The sequence below is a fragment of the Phacochoerus africanus genome, chromosome 2 (assembly GCF_016906955.1).
Source record: "Phacochoerus africanus isolate WHEZ1 chromosome 2, ROS_Pafr_v1, whole genome shotgun sequence".
Classification (NCBI taxonomy): Eukaryota; Metazoa; Chordata; class Mammalia; order Artiodactyla; family Suidae; genus Phacochoerus; species Phacochoerus africanus.
Window position 1 is genome coordinate 138,068,205 of NC_062545.1, and position 23,461 is coordinate 138,091,665.

At 35.9% G+C, this 23,461-nt stretch overlaps 1 protein-coding gene across 1 annotated transcript in view; it reads left to right on the top strand.

The window, feature by feature from the left end:
- Positions 1-23,461, top strand: part of AQR (aquarius intron-binding spliceosomal factor) — a 96,591-nt gene that overhangs the window by 34,488 nt on the left and 38,642 nt on the right. The window contains 8 exon segments of the mRNA XM_047766784.1: positions 960-1,080; positions 4,334-4,475; positions 8,161-8,339; positions 12,038-12,205; positions 13,562-13,731; positions 16,556-16,797; positions 19,114-19,260; positions 20,021-20,090. Of these exon segments, the coding sequence (XP_047622740.1) occupies positions 960-1,080; positions 4,334-4,475; positions 8,161-8,339; positions 12,038-12,205; positions 13,562-13,731; positions 16,556-16,797; positions 19,114-19,260; positions 20,021-20,090 (1,239 nt within the window).

The following is a 23,461-nucleotide window of genomic DNA, read 5'->3' on the forward strand; positions in this document are numbered from 1 at the left end:
GGTTTTTTTTTTTAAGAACCTTTCTAATGGAAAATGGGTTTGAGTATAAAGTTGATCCTACCTATGCTTTTTAGGGTCTAATAGTTAAGATTTCATCCTTAAAATTTATATAATTATGTCCAAGAAAACAGTTTTAAAAATTTATAGCACTACAGCATTATCTTTCCTCCCCTCTCTTAAAGGATTTTCTCAGGCTTTAGAGTCTTATAATATCCAACCAAATTTTGATTAAAGAGTTGAAATATGCATGTTGTTTAGATGATACCACACAATCTTCTTTGCTAAAACAGTGCTATCTCTACTGAAAAGAATGTGACATGTTTCTCAAATATATCATTATTTTAGCACCTCTTAATTAGGTAACAAACTTATTTCTGTGTCCCTGTGAAATTAACAATGGAGGGGGTACATAGAGATCATCAAGTCCAACTCTCAGTGTTCAAAGAAAACTGGAACAAGTTCTTAATAAACTTACCTGGATCTTATATAGTTTTAATAAAAACCGTAATCTAGGACCTAGGGCTCCTATTTTTCCCTTACATTGGTGAATGCTCTGTGCTGTGGTTTTTAAGGTGCCCGGCACTTTGACACCATTTTACAGTGTTCCATTTCATTTTCATAAGAAACCTAGGGAAGAGGATGGCATTCTAATCTGTTCTACTGAAGGGGAAACACAGACTGGGGAGGTTGAAGTAACTTGTCCAGCTTTCACATAGCTCCTAAGTAGAGGTACTGGGAGTTGAATTCATATCTGTCTGATTTCCAAATCTGTCACAATCAGTACTTTTTTCGTCTTTGATTTATGGAGAAAGTAGAAAGGGAAGGGGAGAATCTCTTGTTAAGTGCAACAGTAACTGAAAGACACAAAACTTCTCATTCTATGCTTACGGTGAATGTCTCCATAAATTATTTTGATTAAGAAAAAGATGCTTCTAACTCTCTAAATCTGTTTCTTTTAGGTGTCTCGTCATGAACGTCGAATTTCCCAGATTCAGCAGTTGAACCAGATGCCTTTGTATCCAACTGAGAAAATCATATGGGATGAGAATATTGTTCCGACTGAGTATTATTCTGGGGAAGGTATGATAAAGAAGTACAGTATTCAGATGTGATAGGAAACTTAGTTTAGAATTCAGCATATGTAACAGAACATACTCCTATCTGCTATATACAATAAGGTGATTTTCTGGTACCCTCAAGTTCAGTTTTGGAAGCTAGAAACTATTCAGTATTTAAAATGCTTAGGATTAACATTTTTATTAAATTTAACCATCCCCTAATAATTGTGTGTGTGTGTATTATCCTGTATAAAATATTATACATTTTAAAAGACCTAATAATACAAAAAGTGTAACCTTCATTATGTTACTGTAATAGGTTTTGTTCGGTAGTGTTTTATTTTTCAAAGCCTTTTTAGAGGCTCTTGAATTTCTTGTAGAGCCAGCTAATGACCACCAAAATAAACACATTGTCATTACTTAATATAAACCCTTAGTTTTGATCCAAAATGATGTTACCTAGTATATTCACCTACCTCTTTCAACAGATATGTTTCAAAATGTTTTCACTAATTCTCTGATGGTGATAATTTGCCACAATTTAGTATGTGCCAAAGTGCATTCTGACACATTTTGAAGGTGTATTTCAAAAAATTTTCAGGCAGTTTTTTTAACGACAGTATTGTTATTAGAAGAGATAGGGCCGTTTTAAAAACATCACCAGTATAAGTATTGGTATATTTATTTAAAAGAATATTGTTAACTTCAGAATCATGTGCTAGAGCAATAATTCCTATAAACCCCATGCATGAAAATTGTCCTGGATTTCAGAAGTCAATCTTCGTATCTTTTCATGTTCTGACAGTGGTGAATGTATTGTTTTCTCACTTTTTTAATTTGTTCATACTAAAAGCATTTATGACCATATATGTATGAATCTAATCCTTTGACTAATCAGTCCCTAAAAGGTTAATAACACTTAAGGATATTTTGCTTTTTAATAAAAAGTTTGTGTCCTTAAAAATATAAACAGTCTCATATCTAGCTTTTGGTACTATTCAATGATGCTGGCCTGCATTTAAAACGTATTTTGCTTAGTATAAAGTGTTCCTTTTCTTTTCTTTTCGTCTTTTTAGGACCACACCTGCGGCACATGGAGGTTCCCAGGCTAGGGGTCTCATGGGAGCTGTTGATGCCGGCCTACGCCAGAGCCACAGCAACACCAGATCCGAGCTACATCTGCAACCTACACCACAGCTCATGGCAACGCTGGATCCTTAACCCACTGATCGAGGCCTCATGGTTCCTAGTCAGATTCACTTCCACTGCGCCACGACAAGAACTCCTGACTTGGCTAAGTCTTGAATATTTGGCCCACAAACTCAAGTTTCCGTTGACCAGGAAACTGTATTTTTGGTCCCAGTGTTCTGTGCTATGAAACAGGCAAGATCAAAGCTAATACTGCAGACTCCCTCCAACTCCAAAGCAGAGAATGTTAGTGTAAAATTGGGATAGATTTAAAAAAAAAAAAAATAGCAGAAGACATGTAAAGAAAGTCTTTGCAAAGTGTTGCCTTAAAAAAAAACAACAACCTTTTATTATAAAATAAACACAAGTATAGGAAGCCCCACAAAGTATAGATAGCGTAACATAACACAAATTATGTTAAGGGAAACCCCATAAAGCCTTTGTAATTACCTTGTCAGCTATTCCAGAACCCTCCCATGTGCCCCTTCCTTGTTACTGCTTCCTCCCTCCACTTGAAAGCAACCATTTCTTGACTTTTATAGCAATTACTGTCTCACATTTCTTCATAGTTTCATCACCCATGTGTTCATCCCTAGACATTGTAGTCAGTCTTGTACATTTTTAAATGTCTTTTACTTACAGGTACCCCTTCTATCCCTTTCTTTTCTTTCTGTTCAAGTATCTGACTTGTTTGATCTCTGTAGTTTTCCACGGTCTATATTTTCTCTGACACCTCACAGTACTGTTCAGCATGTCTCCTTTTCTCCTTACTTTTCCTGCATATTGCCTTGATCAGGCTAGTTGCTGTATGGCAAGATCCCTGGTGGTGGTGTATTCTTTCATCAGGAGGCCCATAATGTCTGGTTGTCTCTCTTTTTGTGATATTAGTAGCCGTCGATGATTAATGCCTAGATTGTTGATTCATTAAAGGTTACAAAAGAGTGATATTTTAATTTTTTTAATGAAAGTATGTCATCAAAAGAGACCCATGAACTTTTCTTCAGCTCTGGCTTGAAAGAAATTGAATTAGATTATAAGTCGGAGTTTACTAACATTAATGATGTGGAATTTTTGTGCATTCATGTTTCTTGCTTTTAGGTGCATTATTTCTTTGGTAAATATGGGTAGGTATGATGAAAAGAATACAATTTGCTAATAAAATGTGTTTTGGGGTTCTTCTTTTTTCAAATTTTTGGTATGTCTGCTGAGAGCATGGTTATTTACTATCCAAGGGAAATAATGTTAGTGAAGATAATGGAAAGAATATTGTTCGTTAATGTTGTCAGAGAAGGGAAGTAACTCGAGCCAACATTTTATCCTAAAAGTCTAGCAAAAAGGCAAAGGTTCAGAGCATTGAAAATCATTAAAGATGGTGTTGTGTAATGTAATATACTAATTCAGTTTCCACAGTAAATTTGATCATGGGCTATGTTTATGGTAGCATTATTTACTTTGTTGGATTTAAATTAAGCGGTAAAGTAAGAATTTGAAACTGTTAGGTTTTTTTTTTTTAATGATTTTTATTTTTTCCATTATAGCTGGTTTGCAGTGTTCTGTCAATTTTCTACTGTACAGCAAAGTGACCCAGTCACACATACATTTATACATTCTTTTTCTCACATTATCCTCCACCTGAAACTGTTAGTTTTAAGTATCTTTAAATACTTTTAGAAGCACTGTTTGCCTATGAATCATTAGTGTGCAGGTTACATGTATTAATTAAATGCATTCTTTATTCCTAACCTTTTTTTTTTTTTTTTGCGACACCTGTGGCATGTGGAAGTTCATGGGCCACAGATTGAATACACGCCACAGAAGCAACCTGAGCTGCTACAGTGGCAACACCAGATCCTTAACCCACTGTACCACTAGGGAACTCCTATTCCCAATCTTAATAGATGGCATATATTAAGTTGGTTTCAGTTTCTACATGGAAATAAAAAGACCTTATCAAATATGCTATATTTTAGACACCATTAAATTCGATTCTTACCAATCTGTGGTGCTTTTTAATATATGCATATATATATGAAATCAGATGTTTGATTAAACAAATAAATCAAATTTGAATTTTTTTTCCTTTTCAGGTTGTCTTGCTCTTCCCAAATTGAATTTGCAGTTTTTGACTCTTCATGATTACCTCCTAAGGAACTTTAATCTCTTCCGCTTAGAATCAACTTATGAAATTAGGCAGGACATCGAGGATAGTGTCAGCAGAATGAAGCCATGGTTAGTAAATTGTTTCCACTTGCAATGAATAGATGCAAATAGGATTGACATACTTCTGTCAGAAACTTCACGGGTGTATCTAGAAATAATATATGTGGTATAAAGAGGCCCTTTAAGAGATAAGATATTTACTCTTTGAGAAATTCTTTAATATGAGTTAGATATATGCAGAGTGTTAAAATAGAAAATATGTATCTGGGTACTAGAAAGTGGGGTGAGGGTAAGGGAAGAGGGGTCGTTGTTCTGTGGGGTGGGGTGGGAGGGAGAAATGTAGCAGGGAGTAGGTTGGGCATTAGTAAAAGGGTAAAGAGGGAAGAGTGTGGCTGTCCAGTAGACCTGTGTGAGGGCAAGGCAGTTTCAGTCCTGGGAGCAGCTTATGATAAAGGGGTATTCTTTTACCCCAACTGCCCTTGTGGCTGTCACCACCAGTCTCAGTCAGCCTCTCTAAAGGACCTGGCAGGAGATGAGGGGCATAGTTGAACATCGCACAGAGAGAAACATTAGAACTGGCCGTCCATCTGTAGATTGCCTAGATTGCCTCGAAGAGACTAAATCATCAGCATTTACTTTTAAGGCTTGTTGAGTAGGTTTTGTTATTTGGGGAACTTTTAAACTCTCTGCCTGCCAATTTATGTTTGGAACTCCTTCGGCTAAGAAAAGACTCTCACTTTGTTGTAGGCAGCTCTGCATTATAAGATTTGTGAAGGTTTGGGAGTTCCCGTCGTGGCGCAGTGGTTAACAAATCTGACTAGGAACCATGAGATTGCGGGTTCGATCCCTCAGTGGGTTAGAGGATCCGGCGTTGCCGTGAGCTGTGGTGTGGGTCTCAGACGCGGCTCTGATCCCTCGTTGCTGTGGCTCTGGCGTAGGCCGGTCGCTACAGCTCCGATTACACCCCTAGCCTGGGAACCTCCATATGCCTCAGGAGCGGCTCAAGAAAAGGCAAAAAGACAAAAAAAAAGATCTGTGAAGGTTTATGCTTTTTAGATATGACTGACTTTGGGTAAATACCCTTCATTCACTCTTTCATTCTAAGTATGAAATTAGTAGACATAAGTTATATGTGACAAGTGACTATAAATGAGTAAAATAATTCTGTAAAATTATTTTACATTATTGTCACACCATACATACATATGTACTTGTACTGCATTCTGTGTGAAAAGCTTAATGTATTTTGAGTGTGAACAGATTCAGGTGCCTTCCAGGCTTCTCTCCTTACTAATTACAGAGAGCTACATGGACATTGTGATTATGATCTGTTTTTTTCACTTCCATATTTTATTTCATACAGAGTTCTATTTTTTTAATTAATTATTATGTGAAAAGTTATTCTGGGTGAGACTGTAAAACACAACATAAAGTATTTTTGACTTAATAATCAGTTGAGTCAGTAGGCAGGCCAGCCCTGTGGAATTTGTATACCCACTGGCTGATCATCCCTGCCCACAGCTTTGCTGAAATTATTGCCCATTGTTTGGGCCCCGGGGGAGTGCTTGATCAGAAAGCTGCCTTACAATTTATGGTTACCTTGCATTTATATGCTCCGATTCTGGACCTAATTTTGGTCATTTTGCAAAGTAGGGACTTAGTAACTAGGAATTCATCAAATAGGATTCACTTATATTATAGTTAAATGCCAGATGAAGCAATAATAGAGTTCTATGGTTTATTAATAAAGTAAATTTTTTTAACTTATATTATTTTCTGATAGGGGAAGAAAATACTACTTTTTGGAGATAATAAATTTTTTCTAACTTTTCAGAGTTTCCTTGGTGTCTGAGCAGGTTAAGGATTTAATGTTGTCATGGCTGTGGCTTACGTTGCAGCTGTGGTAGGGGTTCCATCCCTGGCCTGGAACTTCTTCATGTTGTGGGCCTGGCCAAAAAAAAAAAGCCTAATTTTTCATTCCTAATTGCCTGTCATTGAAAACTATTAAAAGTAATGAGATCTAAAAGGAGTGTGGCTTTGATTCACATCTTGAAGCTGGAAAAGTAGCAGAGGCATTTTTACCCATTGCATAGTTCTAATGTTTTCAGGCTGCTGAAACTGCTGAGCAGTATAAGAGAGGATGTGCGTATGAGGGTCAGAAATCTAACGGTACAGAGTATTAGTGGGCCTATATATATACTTATAGAATTTAATATGAATAACAGATTTTTTAATCATTTGAAACACAAAACAAAAAGGAAACAATTATCTTATGATCTTAAGATAAAAATTATGTTATTGATGTTCAAAATGATATCCTCGCCAATTTCCTCCTCCCTGTCCTCCCCTCTGCCGACCCTTAGCAGACCTAAAATTTACATGTAAATACAAAGAGATGAGGATGGCCAAAATAATCTTGAAAATGAAGAACAAAATTGGAGGACTTATATTCCCAGATTTTAAAACTTAACTTTAAAGCTGCAGTAATCAAAGGAGTGTTTTATTAGCTTGTGAACGGAAATATAGATCAACACAATAGAGAGAAAGTCCAGAAATAACCCCTGATATTTATGATCAGTTGGCTTTTGACAGAGGTTCCACACTTGGTATCAAGATAATTGGATATCCGTATGCAAATAATAAACTTTGACCTTTACCTCACACTGTACACTAAAATTAACTCAAAATGGATCATTGACCTTAAAAAAAAAAAAAGAAATCTAGACTTAGTAAGGCCTCATGTTGCAGATAGATTTTATAAACAGGGAAAAGAGTAGATCAGTTGCTTGAGAATAGGAACAGGGGTTGACTGCAAGTGGATGAGAGGGATCTTTTCAAACTATGATGAAAATGTTTGAAATTGGATTGTGGTGATGGATGCACAACTTAAAGTTTTTGAACGGTATATTTACAATGAATGAATTTAATGGTCTGTAAACTGTATTGTAGTAAAGTTGTAAAAATGGGAGAGGTGATAGAAAGTTATTACAAAAGCTTTTTTAGACATAGGGTAATGCCTTTTAAAAATTGTTTTAGCACTTAACCAAGTCACCTGATTGCAGAACTTTTAAATTAGTTTTACTCTTAGATGTTATAAAGTGTTACAATTTTTTGTTATTTACAAAAGCCTTTGCTTAGAATATAGTTTATCTATGTGAGCATGTCATTTTTGACAGTACTTTACAATTTTGAAGTATTGCTGTAGTTGTTATGTTACAGACTTCCCAAATATGCTATTTAATACAAAAGCTAAACCACCAATATAAGAAGGAAGAATGCCCCTAATCATGGCAGCATATTTTTGGAGATTTAAATATTGTGCCCTAAAGAAAGCATTTGCATTGATATTATCATTTGCTTTTTTAAAAATTTTTTTAATTCTAGCTTATTCTAAAATATTTTTACAACAGCTTACATAAATACTTATAATACATAAGGTAAAATGAAACAGTTGAGACTGTCTTGATAAAGAGGAGGAAGTTAAGAATATAAAATAAAACTGTGCTGGATTATTTCATTCTTTGACAAAATGGCTCAGCTCTTACATACATGGAGTTATCTATTTTTCTGGGAATGTATGAGGGATATTTCTCTACTACCCTTTCTTTTCTGGACCATGTTGTCCTGTTTCATCCTCTAATTAGGGCTTAAGTACTAGCTAAACATGTATTCTTAGTTACTACCGTAACTTGTCCAAAAGTTGGGGAAAAGTTATTTTTTTGTTTGAGTAATCATCCATTTTTTTGATTTCCAGGCAGTCTGAATATGGTGGTGTAGTATTTGGTGGTTGGGCACGAATGGCCCAGCCCATTGTGGCTTTTACTGTGGTTGAGGTTGCAAAACCCAACATAGGTGAAAACTGGCCAACCCGAGTTCGTGCAGATGTTACCATCAACCTGAATGTCAGAGATCACATCAAAGATGAATGGGAAGGTAATTTTAAATTTCAAGAAGTGGTTACCTTTTGCCTTTTTAATTTATAGACTTGCACTTAGAGCATTAGCAAAGCAGTCTTCCTAAGTACTATCCTTTTGAACTTATTAAATGTTATGTTTAAAATCTGGCTTAAAAAATGACAGTTGAAGTTCCATCGTGGCTCAGTGGTTAAAGAACCCGACTAGTAACCATGAGGTTGCAGGTTCGATCCCTGGCCTCGTTCAATGGGTTAAGGATCCGGCATTGCCATGAGCTGTGGTATAGGTCACAGATGTGGCTCAGATCTTGCATTTCCGTGGCTCTGGCATAGGCTGGCGGCTACAGCTCCGATTTGACCCCTAGCCTGGGAACCTCCATATGCCTCTGGTGCAGCCCTCAAAAGACTAAAAATAAAAGTAAAGAATACTCTGTCTCCTAATTTAGAAAAAAAAAAAAAGACATTTGATTTATAATTATTACTAGTAAAAAATACCAGGAATCATACAAGAATAATCAAATACCTTAGTACTTTTATTAAAAGCATGAAGAGTTCCTGTCATGACGCAGTGGTTAATGAATCCAACTAGGAACCACGAGGTTGCAGGTTCGATCCCTGGCCTTGCTCAGTGGGTTAAGGATCCGGCGTTGCCATGAGCTGTGGTGTAGGTCACAGACGCGGCTCGAATCTGGCGTTGCTGTGGCTGTGGAGTAGGCCAACGGCTATAGCTCCAATTAGACCCCTAGCCTGGAAATCTCCATATGCCATGGGAAGTGGCCCTAGAAAAGGCAAAAAGACAAAAATAAAATAAAATAAAAACATGAAAAGCATTCCTATCAAAGTGTTTTGAAAGTTGCAGTTGGAGGACATTTTAAATCTTAAAACTCAGGAAGAAAGTGTTTATGCATTTATAGGATCAATATAAAAAGAATAAAGTACTTGTGTTCACTAAAAAAGGGGGCAGACCTACATATAACTTGCACGCTTGCAAAGCAAGTGAGGAAAATTGGTATCTTTTAAAGATAAAAGCAACCAAAGTAGAATAGGGATGCATACAATTTGTGGAAAATAAAGATACAAAATCAAAATTAGACAAACTCAGAAGGACATTAGAGGTAGTTAATACAGCACCCCAGAAAGAAATAATAGTTTATTTGTACCAAAAAGAGGAAGTTTATTTGTACCAAAGAGAGAAAGTCAGATGAAAATATCAGTGAAATCAAATGTAGTCAAGAATAAATAATAAATACAGGGAAATTAAATGAGCTTATTTTCTCTGTTCTTACTTAAACAAGAGTTTAGGGATGAGAGTTCAGTGTCACAATTAATTTTACTTAGAAGCGTGCATGTTCAAAGTTACTAAGCCAAATGAAGTTAAAATGTCCATAACACCTGTGCTAGAAATAGCATGTAGAACTGATTTTGAGTTGGCACAGTTATATTTTTCTCCCAGCTGTTTATGAGAATACTTGCTGCCCTGTTGTGAGAAACAGGAGCTGGTAGATTTTATCTCCTTCTGTTTTCTTGGCATGCCAGAAGGAAAGGGATAGTCCCTTAATGGATCAATTTTCAGAAATTATTGCTCTCAACATAGCTGTTTATAACCATAGTAGCTATGTGATATATTTATCAAAAATTCTGAAGGAATCCAGCAACAAAGCTGGCTACATGTTTAACAAATGGCCACCATAGCGGGTATAGCTTTTGATAGATTGTTTTTGTGACTCCTGCGTCCTTCAAAATTGTTCCAATCAGGTGGAATAATATGTACCTTTATTATTGCTAAATCTTGAAAAAGACATTAAGTTGCTGAAGAAGGTCTTATATGTGTTGCCCCTTGGAGTTTAAGGAGGTATTAAACTTTATTTTACATGATGGGTCATAACCTGGAGTAACTTATTGGCTGGCCCTAGAAGTAGTGATGACTAGAAATAAAACTTGAAAAAATAAAAAATAAAAAAACTTTTATGGGAATGTGTAAATGACAGGTGACAAACCTCCATTATGGAAAAGAAAGTCGCATTACCCAGAGTCGCTTACCTCCATTACTTTGGAGACTGCTAATCAGAAAACCATCAAGTAGTCTTTTTTTTTTTTTCTTTTTTCCTTAAACATGGTAGATGAGAAATAGAATGGGTAAATTTTGATGGACAGGGATAGAGAACAGTAGGATATTGTGTGACAAGTACTTCATTGGGGCACGATGGGAAGAAAAGTGTGTTCTGGGAGGCCAGAGCCAAAATTCAGCCCCCCTTTTGGATCCCAGATAGAGTAACCAAATAAAAAATGAGAGGGAGGTTCTGTAAACAGTAGCAAATATTGTCCTATAAAAATAGAAGAGTTTTGAAGAGTTTAAGATGAGTACTTTCTTGTCCCTTTAAGAACGTGTGAAACTCAGATGCTTATCTCCTCCATTACCCTATTTAAAATAAAAGAAGCAGCATTAATGAAACAAATGTTAGCTCCTGCTCTCGAAGGCACAGCCAGAATGGAGTAAATATGGATGGTTGAAAGGACAGTTGAGCTTAGGGTAATATAGGTATTTTTAATGTGGATCCAAGACATCCCACAGTATCCCTCTGTGATACCAAAAAGTGACATGGGTAGGGACTAAATTACTTTTCAGGGCCATTCCTTTGGCTCTAAGACTTAGAAATTTTAATGCATTATACAGATCAGAAGTCATAAAGGAAGTTCAGCTCACAAAGTAGATCATTTACCCTTAGTTTTCATTCCTCTCTTGCTTATTAGCATAGAATTTGTTGGGAAATAAACAATCAATTCATTATTTTTTATTACTTTTAGCGACTTGAACCCCATTCCATATTGAAACAAACCAGAATGGTGCTAATACCATTAGCCCCACACTCACACGGCTGATTTCATTTAGTTATGTCTCTTGTTACCAAGGTTATCAGCAAGCAAATTGTTTAAACTTGCATTTATACTATACAATTACTAACAAAAATGAATTGGGGAAAAATGAACATTAAGTGGGATAACATTACATGCTGTATGGTCTTATTTTATGTCCCTTACCTTCCAGTGTGTCTACTTTTAATAGAGCTGGGAATCCATTTCAACCCATTATTTGACCTAATGACTGAAAACTGTGAATTTTGGCATAAATTTCCTATCCCTTGACATTCACTTTTTAAAATGTCAGTATTTGCCAACTGCAACTATATGTATTCAGCTGTCTTCTTAAGATGCTATCTGTAAATAATGTTTTTATGCCTTGATGAATTATTCTAGAGTTGACCTCTTCTGATGAAATACAGTTAGACTGTTTTGAAATGACACTGATGGACAGTTTTTAAACTGATGTTAGAAATTTGCTAAATAGAATATAGACAGATTATATGCCAAGCATATTTTTGGTTACTTATTAAGAATGTTAAAAATAAGAGTGATGATGAGCATCCAGTTTTGGAGCTGTAGCATGATCTGGAGGATTTAGTAAGTATTCATGGCATAAAAGTTTCTAATTTTAATGTAAAGAGAAATTTTCATTGAATTATTGCTGTCAAACTTTGACTAATAAAGATTATAGGAAAACCTGTAGTTGTATTATAAAGCAAGTATAATCATTGATAACATCTGATATTTTAAATGTTTTTAATATCTCATTTCCGAAGATAGGAGGATGAGAATTTGCCGACAGAAGACTGAAAGCAACCTCATTCTAAGAAGTGAAAATGTCTTTGTGTTTTACTAGGACTCCGGAAGCATGATGTATGCTTTTTAATTACTGTGCGCCCCACAAAACCTTATGGTACCAAGTTTGACCGGAGGAGACCTTTTATTGAGCAGGTTGGCCTGGTTTATGTCAGAGGCTGTGAAATCCAGGGCATGCTGGATGATAAAGGGCGTGTTATTGAAGACGGTATGGTGATCTATATTTTTGAAAGTGTGTGTACATAATGATAAATTTCCTTGCCTTTTTTCCTTTTTGTGCCCTGGGTAAATTTTTTTAGTTTTATATACTGCATTGACAGAAAGGTTTACATATAAAAGTGTGTAGGGTACCTACTACCTAGTTTTAAAAATAAATAACATGGTTTCTAAACTTCCGTATTAGATATTGGACAGGCTCTAGTGAAACTGCCTATGTTTAAAACTTTTCCATTCATACTTTACAGTACTGCTTTTAAAAATCTTGAAATACCTCTTACTGTTGTTCAAGGATATATATTCTCAACTTTTCCTTTTAAGTTTTATTGATTTGATTCATGATATTGATTTCAGTGATTCTCAATTGAAAACAACCCTACCCTCTGTTTTAAAATACATGGTGGTATTTATGCTGTCATATGACTGGGGTAGAGGAAGGTGATGGTGAGCTCTTGGTGTTTGATGGATGTGGGCCAAGGATGCTAAGCACCTAAGCAGAACTCTCTCCTAGAAGGAATTGTCCTGTCCACAGTGCCAGCATTACTCCATTTAGAAACACTTTCTAACAAAGTTGGTTAGCAGTTTGATTTCTTAGGCTTAACTGTTTTTGGAAATTCTTTTTTCGTCCTTTTTTGGTAATACTTACTATTAAATTATAACTGCATCTATGTCCAGTTCTTATTTTACACTTCATGAGAATTCTCTCAGAACTTAAATCAGCTTCTATCTGTGATTTTACAAATCAAGTCATTGATAAGGTGTTAAAATTAGGCTACACTTATCACTAGAATAAAAAAATAGGAAAAGAGAATGGAGAACAGGTAGAATAACCATAAGACCACATAATGGGACTAGAGTTGAAAGTTCGAGACCCAAAAAATGAGGGTACAGGAGCAAGAAAAAGCCTCTAAGCTTTCAGCCACTAGTATATGCAGTTTCCTGTTATCCTCACCATATTAAGTATGGAATATGGAAGGACAAAAAGAATGATTGGCTGAGTCCTTACTCTTTGTAAAGCAGTAGTAGGAGCTATGAGTAACTGACACAAGTAAAATTCTTTGACTTCTAAGGCTCCTGTTCCAGTTGAGGGGATCCACAAATCATTGCAGTTCATGGCATTGCATCATAAACATCTCGTATCTGTTCTAGGAAGAAGTGATAAGTATTTAGAGGAGAAAATATTTTCAGCTAAGAATTCACAGTGGATGACAGGAAGACATTCTAGTGGGTGGAATGGCTAGAGTTAAGTCTGGACACTTTATCATTTCTAGAAAAGGAATACTAGTAACTTACTTTGATATTTAAAAATTAATGTATTTCATTTAACATACTTAAAACATATTTCTAGGACCTGAGCCCAGACCCAATCTTAGAGGAGAATCAAGGACATTTAGAGTGTTTTTGGATCCAAACCAGTATCAACAAGATATGACCAATACTATACAAAATGGAGCAGAAGATGTGTATGAAACTTTCAATATAATAATGAGGAGGAAACCAAAGGAAAATAACTTTAAGGTAATTTGTGTTTATACTTATTAGTGGAAAAAAGGAAGACTAGAGGGTTTTACTTTTATAATAACTTTATGGAGAGAAGTTTTAGTCAAGGAAGAATTTGAAATTATTGTTTGAAACTATATTGTAAAACTTAAACATGGAGCAATTCAACCATTTGATAACACTAGCTTTTGCACAAGTGCCTTTCTCTTCTTTGTCCTCCTCTAAGCAGTGCTTCTTATATATTATCAATTTATTACCTTTTTTAACCCATTTTTGTGATTTAAAAAAAAGACTCACACATAAAGGCTTTTATTATTCATCTCACCCTGTTGCTAGAGACGGAACGGTAGAAGTTTTTCTTCATTTCTCTGTCTCACCTTTCACATCCAATCCATCAGTCTGATTAGCTCACCACCTGTATTGATGCCATGCTCAGGACACCTTCATCTCTCACATCTCTGCTTTCACTTTCACTGTTGTCCACATAGTGCTGAATGTGAATTGTACCTTGATATCCCTGCTCACGCTCTGTAACAGTCTCCCATCACAGTAGAAAGTTGTGACCATAATCCAAAAATCCCTTTATCATCTGTCCTCTGGCTGCCTCTCCAACATCATTTCCTAACACTTTTTCCTTTCACTCCATACCAGTCATACTGACCTTTTTGCTTCTGTTTAATAACCCAAGCGTGTGTACATGGTGTTTCTGCTACCTACTCAGTTAGGTATCTAGATGGTTTGTTCTCACTGTACGTGGGCAACTCTGTTTAAATGTCACTTCCCATGAGAAGTCCTGTCTGACAACCTTATCTGAAGTAGCATCTCCCTTTCTCATCATTCTTTATCTAGTTACCTTTCTTTTTCCTCACAGCTTTTATTATACCTGATGATTATTTGTTATTTATCTGACTTTAAAAGGACTTTATATTTGTTATTTCTCTGGCATTAGAATTAAATTTGTGAAGGTGGGGCCTCTGTTTTGTCTGTCTCTCTTTTTTCTCAGTAATGAATAAATTTCACTTAGTTCACTAAAAAAAAATAGTTCCTTTCTTATATTCATTTCTCTTGCCTTTTTATTCAGTGCCCCTTGTGTGTCTGGTATTGTGCTAAGTTATATAGAGCTAGTAAAGGTGAGTAAGACACCGCTTACACCTTTAGGGAGCTTAGACTACTAAGAAGCAAAGTTGGAAATATAAACAAGTAACAACTGTGAAAGATTAGAAGGTACCAAAAGCCATAAGAAAGATACATGGAAGTTCAAAAGAGGCTTTGGGGTTCTGACTCGAGAAAGAGGGGGAATGATGAACTTGCCTGTGTTTGGAAAAGGAAGAACACTCTTTAAGTATCTTTGGTATTTTACTATTTAGTTGGGCAGCATCCCTCATCTGCTTCCTTTTCTTTTTCTGTTAGTGCAACTTGTCTTCATCTGGATACTTTACCTCTTGCCTAAGTAATTGCATTAAATAGCAACTGTCTCTACCCCTGTTTCCCTCATAGTTAGTCACCTATTTTATATACACTTCCACGAATCATTTCGTTCTGCTTATCAAAACATTTCTGTGACTTTACATTAATGATGAAATAAAGCTTTCTCACACATGTTTTACTCAAGCTAAACTGAAATACCACTTTTTCCTTGAAACCCTTCCTAATGTCAAAAGCCTCCCCTACATCCATTTCTCACTCACCTTGAGCTGTTTTCCAGTTGTACTTGTAATATTCTTTACTATTTGCCATATTCTGCTCTTCGTATCTTTGTTAAGGACATGGTTTATCTCCCTACCAGAGTCGTACGTAGTTACCTTAGGAAGTAGAGCCCTCATCTTATCCACGATTACATGAACATACTTATCTGTCCATCTATCCATTTGCCTGTCCCATTGCTAAGCTGTTGTAGATCCCTGCTCTCATTGGAAATTGTATTCTGATGGGGATTAGACAAATGCTAAGCAAGTAACCAAGTATGCAGTTAGGAGAATGATAGGTAGAAGTAAGCCCAAGAAAATAAAACAAGTCAATACAAGTGTGATTAACATACATTATCCTGTTATTTTGTTATCCTGTTAAATGTTTAGCATTTATGATATAAATATGGTTGGTTTGGTTATTTTATTCTTTAAAATTAATAGCATAGCCTTCTCATTTCCAGATGTGGGATAGATCACTTCATCAAAATAATTATTGGAAAGTCTAAAATTTGCCTTGGTTCTTAGTAATAACTTTTCACAATGTATATATTAACTACTATAATGACTTTTTGTTGTAGTCCTAATTCTTTTGTTCTGAAATTTTGACATTTCATTTTATCATTATTCACTTTATTTTTTATTTCTTATTTCTAACAATGCTAATTATAGTATTCTAAATTTTGGTGTGTTTTACCATCGAGGCATACATTAATGTGCTTATGGTTGTGTGTGATCTTAGCATTGAGGAACTATGGATTGTAAAGAGGAGGAAACTCCAGTAGTTTATAAGAGGCAGCATTTTTTTAAAAGGTTTGTTCTGTAATGTTTTCTTACTCTTGAGTAGACCTGATCAGATTTCCATCCTATTCAACAGAAGTTAAGTGGTAAACTCACTTATGACATTCTGTCTAAATGAACTCCTAATGGATAAACTGTTCTTGCTAAGTTTGGTCTTTTGTTTAACTCAGTGTATGGTATCAGCTGAAAATATAGCTGTTGATTCAGTCTAGCCAAGCACCTGTCAGCGGAAAATAGCTTCTTACCCTGAAACACTTGGGAATTCTGGATTAGCTCAGCCAGCTCTGCATAGCATGGAAGTGCAAATGCTTGAGATGTCTTCTTAACAAAATCTGTTTTTGTCCTCTTACTGACAGGCGGTGCTAGAGACTATTCGGAACCTGATGAATACCGATTGTGTGGTACCTGACTGGCTGCATGACATCATTTTAGGCTATGGGGATCCAAGCAGTGCACATTATTCCAAAATGCCCAATCAGATCGCCACCCTTGATTTCAATGATACATTTCTCTCCATTGAGCATTTAAAAGCCAGCTTTCCTGGTCATAATGTTAAAGTAACCGTGGATGACCCAGCTCTGCAGATACCCCCTTTCAGGTAACGTCACAACTGGATATATTCCTTTTCATGCTTTCTGTAGTCATTCTGAGTTAGGCCATCAGGACTGTAACTAATACCGAGTGTCATATCTGGGTATTGTTTGACAGTCTGTACCTTCACCATAAAATCATCTGGATGAATTTGACTCTATTTCCAATTCTTTGTATAGTACCTATTTTAGAACCACAATAAAAGTAGCCTCTTCTCTTACAGTAATTGCTTTTTGTCTGAAGAGTACTATCTAAATATATTTGCAGCATTTGACTGAAGAAATAATGTCTTGGCCGATTATACACAGTCTGATGTATTCCCTAATTAATACACATAGCCAGGTGATTTTGAACTTTCTTTGGTTTTTAGGAAAAAAATTCTCTTAACTCTGCTGGGTTTCACAGATTTTAAGTATTTGTATTATAGTTACACTCAAAGGAGCTTTGGTTTTGAGTAGGAAAAAAACCACAAAGTACCTTAAGCACTGATTGCTTCATGAATTCCATCCTCTGGATTGATGGCAAAGCACTAAGTGTACCTACAATGGTGGCAAAGGACTTAATTACTTTCTCAGTTGCAAATTAGAACAGACAGCTTTTAATGGGCTATTAAATATAATTAAATATAAATATAATAATTCTACATATAAAAAACATGTATCCTTTATAACTCCCAAGCCCAGTCTTCCTTCATACTTTCCTAATCTTATTAATGGTAAAGGCTTCTTGAAATCTCAGCATTATTTTTAATCTTTTTATTCTCATAACTCCTGCTGTCTTACAGATTCTGCCTTAAAGGATGCATTTTTTTCCCCTTACATCAGTCCTGACTGCTGCCTTCCTAGGCCCTCAACACCTTCAGTCTTTGTAATGACAGTGTCCTTCCTCCCTCTCTCCCTGCTTAAACCTATTACATGCCTTACTGCTAGAGTCATTCCATTGTCTAACTGAAAATTTTGATTTCTTCTGTTGCTCTTCAAAATAAGAACTGACCTCCTAGCTTTTTTGGTTCTTAGCTTTTTTTTTTTCCTTCCTTTTTTTGGTATTACCTGTTTTTCAGAGTGTGAACAAAGACTGGACAAAGTGCAGATAGAGAATTAATTTTTTAGCTTAATTTTAGGATGTTTGTTGACTTCCTCTGGTACCAATGGGAGTTGCCTTCTGAGGTATCCCTGACCCCAGACTGAGAACTTCTGCCTTAAAAGCTTGATCCCAAAGGTGTTATAACAAGGCTCCAGCCTTTATCTCTTTCCGTATTTTCTCTTTTGTATTTTGCTCTCCAGCAAAATGGGCTATTTGTACTTGAGTCCCTGCTGTTAATTCTGTCTTTCTGAAATGTCTTCCCTCCCATGTTTGTATGTCTAAATCCATTGAAATTTATTTTATTTGCCATCTTTTCCATAGTGTTTTCTGATTAAGTAAAGGACAATGTGTATAGCACTTTACAGTACATGTGCCATAAGAATATATTTTTTTTTCGTAAACATTATGCTAAGGAAAGATAGGAGACAGAAGAGAATAAATGCGGTATGATTCCATTTACTTGAAATATCCACACTAGGACAATATAAAGACAGAAGACAGATTATTGGTTGCCAGAGGATGGGTTTAGGTTGGAATAATGGAGTAATTACTTAATTGGCGTGGGGTTTCCTTGTGATAATGAAAATATTCTGGCATTAGAGAGTAGTGATGACTGTATAATTTGTGAATCTACTAAACTTTAAAATGGTGAAATCTATGTTATGTGAATATTACTCTGATTAAAATAGAGTAGTTAGGAGTTCTTGTCTTGACTCAGTGGAAACGAATCTGACTAGCATCCATGAGGACACAGGTTTGATCCCTGGCCTAGCTCAGTGGGTTAAGGATCTGGTGTTACCGTGAGCTGTGATGTAGGTCGCAGACACATCTTGAATCCTGCATTGCTGTGGCTATGGTGCAGGCCGGCAACTGCAACTCCAATTAAGCCCCTAGCCTGGGAATCTCCATATGCCTAGAGTGTGGCCCTGAAAAGACTAAATAAATAAATAAATAAATAAATTGAAATAAAATCATTAATTATTTCCCCTAAAAAAACTAATTAAATGTTTCTTCTTTGATTCACCCTTAGTCAGATGACTTTCTTGATCTGAACACCTTTAACATACATTTTAGTGCTTTTAAATTTACTTTTGTCCAAAATTTGTATACAGATATTAAGTTCCTTTAAACCTTAAATGTTTATTACTCATCTGAGTGTCCTCTCTATGATGTCATGCATAGGATTGGTGCTTAGTAAATTGTTGTTTACTAAAAATGAACAAAGACTTTGGTCTTGTAGGATAACTTTTCCAGTAAGAAGTGGAAAAGGGAAGAAAAGGAAAGATGCAGATGGGGAAGATGAAGACACTGAAGAAGCAAAAACCTTAGTTGTTGAACCTCATGTTATTCCTAATAGAGGTCCTTATCCTTACAACCAACCCAAACGGTACTTTCACTATCTCTGCTAATTGTAATAATGAATAATAATAGTTTGATATTTCAAATGAATTAGAAGTATTCAAAAATTTTTTCTGATTCTTTAAAAATTTTAGGAAATATATTTCTGGATCCTCTTCTATTCTGTCAGTTGACTAAATAGTTCATACATTTTTGGCCATTCTGTAATAATAATTCAAAAAGAAAGATTTCAGGTACAATGAGAAGTAAATATTAGAGGGCCATCTTAATATAATTACGGGGTTCTTACTTCATGACCATTTGTTACATTTAGCAGCTACCCTTGTGCATACGTGCCATGACTGAAAAGTGGTATTGTATTTGATATTAGACTGGAAACTAGAACTTTGACACTTCACACGAGGTCTGGGCCTGGCTAAATATATTGAGAAATAACTGTAGTCTTTTCTTTCCACAATATCCATTCAGTCTTAATTCGTCTGTGTTGGGCCAGAGATGAGGAGAGTCATTAGAAGACTTTGGGTCAGTCACTAGAAATCTGCCATTCAACATTGTGCTTATAGTTAACAATGTGCTGTACTGTACATTTAAAATTTGTTGAGAGGGTTGATCTTGTTTTATGTACTTTTTATTGTACACAAAGCCACAGAAAGGGCTGCATGGGAGGAAGTAGAGATTGGGAGACCAGGGGCAAATAATAGAAGACATTTAACCCTCTTGTCATTGTTGTCTAAATTTTACTAATGTCATTCATCTTTATTTTTAACCAACTTGATTCTTATTTGCAGTAATACAATTCAGTTCACTCATACACAGATAGAGGCCATCCGTGCTGGAATGCAGCCTGGGCTGACTATGGTAAGAGAATTATTGTTCTACACATTCTTAAATGGATTTAGACTAGAAGTAAGCATCAGATTATCAGAGTATGTTCTATTTTAAGCATAAAACCCCAACTGAATTAAGTGTTTATAAGTATTTGTGGCATCTTATATGTGTCGACCCTACTCATACCAGTACTCATAAGTTTTATTAGAACTAGTTAGGCCATTTGTTTATATATTGCCTCTAGCCATTTTTGTGCTGCGGTAGCAAAGCAGAGATTGTATGGGCCACAAAGCCTAAAATGTTTACCTGCTGGCTTTTTACAGAAAAAGTCTGTTAACACGCATTTGGAAGTATGTTTAATTTCCAAGTATTTGGAGATTTTCCTGTTATCTTGCAGATCCTGATTTCTGGTCTAAGTCCGTTATGGTCACAGAACATGCTTTCTATGACATCAGTTTTCTTAAATTTGTTAAGGTTCATTTTGTGGCCTAGAACACCAGTAAATATTCCATGTGCACTTGAAAAGAATGTGGTCTTCTATTGTTTTCAGGTGGAGTGTCCTATTTATGTCAGTGAGATCCATTATGTTGAAGTATTGATCAGTACTTCTCTGTCCTTGGTATTCTACCTACTATTTCTGTTGATAACGAGAGAGGAATATTAATGTCTCCAACTATAATTGTGAATGTGTTTGTCCTTCCAGTTCTTTCAATTTTTGCTTCTTGTATTTTAAAACTTTATAAAGAATGTATATATCTTATACGTTCACTTTTAGCATTGCTGTGTCTTCTTGGTGAATTGATGCTTTCATCATATATAATGTCTGACATCATCACTGGTAATTTTCTTTGCTCTAAAGTCTACTTTGATATTAATATAGCCACTGCAGCTTTCTGTTATATCTTTTCCCATCATTTTACTTCTAACCTACCTATATTTGAAGTTTCTTATAGACAGCATATAGTTGGGGCATTTTTTAAAATCTATTCTGACAGTTTCTGCTTTTAATTGGTGTGTTTAGTTCATTTACATTTAATGTACTTATTGATGTGTTTGGATTTAGGCCTACCATTTTATTATTTGTTTTATGTTTGTTCCCTTTTTTTGTGTGTTCTTGTTTCCCTTTTCCTCTTGCTTTCTGAGTTATTTGAACAGTTTTTAGTGTTTCTTTTTTTTTCCCCCGCTCTACAGCATGGGAACCAAGTTACTCTTACATGTTTACATTTTCCCCCGCTTTGTTCTGTTGCAATATAAGTATCTAGACATAGTTCTCGATGCTACACAGCAGGATCTCCATGTAAATCCATTCCAAGTTGTATCTGATAACCCCAAGCTCCCGATCCCTCCCACTCCCTCCCTCTCCCATTGGGCAGCCACAGGTCTATTCTCCAAGTCCATGATTTTCTTTTCTGTGGAAAGGTTCATTTGTGCTATATATTAGATTCCAGTTATAAATGATATCATATTTGTCTTTGTCCTTCTGACTCATTTCATTCAGTATGAGAGTCTTTAGTTCCATCCATGTTGCTGCAAATGGCATTATGTCATTCTTTTTTATGGCTGAGTAGTATTCCATTGTGTATATATACCACATCTTCCGAATCCAATCATCTGTTGATGGACATTTGGGTTGTTTCCATGTCTTGGCTATTGTGAATAGTGCTGCAATGAACATGAGGGTACATGTGTCTCTTTTAAGTAGAGTTTTGTCTAGTTTTAAGTAGATATATGCCAAAGAGTGGGATTGAGGGGTCATATGGTAGTTCTATGTATATAGATTTCTAAGGTATCTCCAAACTGTTCTCTATAGTGGCTATACCAGTTTACATTCCCACCAGCAGTGCAGGAGAGTTCCCTCTTCTCCACACCCCCTCCAGCACTTGTTATTTGTGGACTTATTAATGATGGCCATTCTGACTGGTGTGAGGTGGTATCTCATGGTAGTTTTGATTTGCATTTCTCTTATAATCAGCGATGTTGAGCATTTTTTCATGTGCTTGTTGGCCATCTGTGTATCTTCCTTGGAAAACAGTCTATACAGGTCTTTTGCCCATTTTTCCATTGGTTGATTGGCTTTTTTGCTGTTGAGTTGTATAAGTTGCTTATATATTCTAGAGATTAAGCCCTTGTCGGTTGCATCATTTGAAACTATTTTCTCCCATTCTGTAAGTTGTCTTTTTGTTTTCTTTTTGGTTTCCTTTGCTGTGCAAAAACTTTTCAGTTTGATGAGGTCCCATGGGTTTATTTTTGCTCTAATTTCTATTGCTTTGGGAGACTGACCTGAGAAAATATTCATGATGTTGATGTCCGAGAGTGTTTTGCCTATGTTCTCTTCTAGGAGTTTGATGGTGTCTTGTCTTATATTTAAGTCTTTCAGCCATTTTGAGTTTATTTTTGTGCATGGTGTGAGGGTGTGTTCTAATTTTTTTTTGTCTTTTTTTGCTATTTCTTTGGGCCACTCCCGCAGCATATGGAGGTTCCCAGGCTAGGGGTTGAATCGGAGCTGCAGCCACCGGCCTACACCAGAGCCACAGCAACGCTGGATCTGAGCCGCGTCTGCAACCTACACCACAGCTCATGGCAACGCCGGATCGTTAATGCACTGAGCAAGGGCAGGGACCGAACCCACAACCTCATGGTTCCTAGTCGGATTCGCTAACCACTGAGCCATGATGGGAACTCCGGTGTGTTCTAATTTCATTGCTTTGCATGCATCTGTCCAGGTTTCCCAGCAATGCTTGCTGAATAGACTTTCTTTTCCCCATTTTATGTTCTTGCCTCCCATGTCAAAGATTAATTGACCATAGGTGTCAGGGTTTATTTCTGGGTTCTCTATTCTGTTCCATTGGTCTGTCTGTCTGTTTTGATACCAGTACCGCACTGTTTTGATGACTGTGGCTTTGTAGTATTTCTTGAAATCTGGGAGAGTTATGCCCCTTGCTTGGTTTTTGTTTCTCAGTATTGCTTTGGCAATTCTGGGTCTTTTGTGGTTCCATATAAATTTTTGGATTGTTTGTTCTAGTTCTGTGAAAAATGTCATGGGTGATTTGATAGGGATTGCATTGAATCTATAGATTGCTTTGGGTAGTATGGCCCTTTTTACAATATTGTTTTTTCCAATCCATGAACATGGAATATCTTTCCATTTCTTTACATCTTCTTTAATTTCTTTGATCAAAGTTTTATAGTTCTTGGCATATAAGTCCTTTACCTCCTTGGTCAGGTGTATTGCGAGGTATTTGATTTTTTTGAGGTGCAATTTTAAAAGGTATTATATTTTTGTATTCCTTTTCTAATATTTCATTGCTGGTATACAGAAATGTGACTGACTTCTGAATGTTAATCTTATAGCCTGCTACTTTGCTGAATATATTAATAAGTTCAAGTAGTTTTTGGGTTGA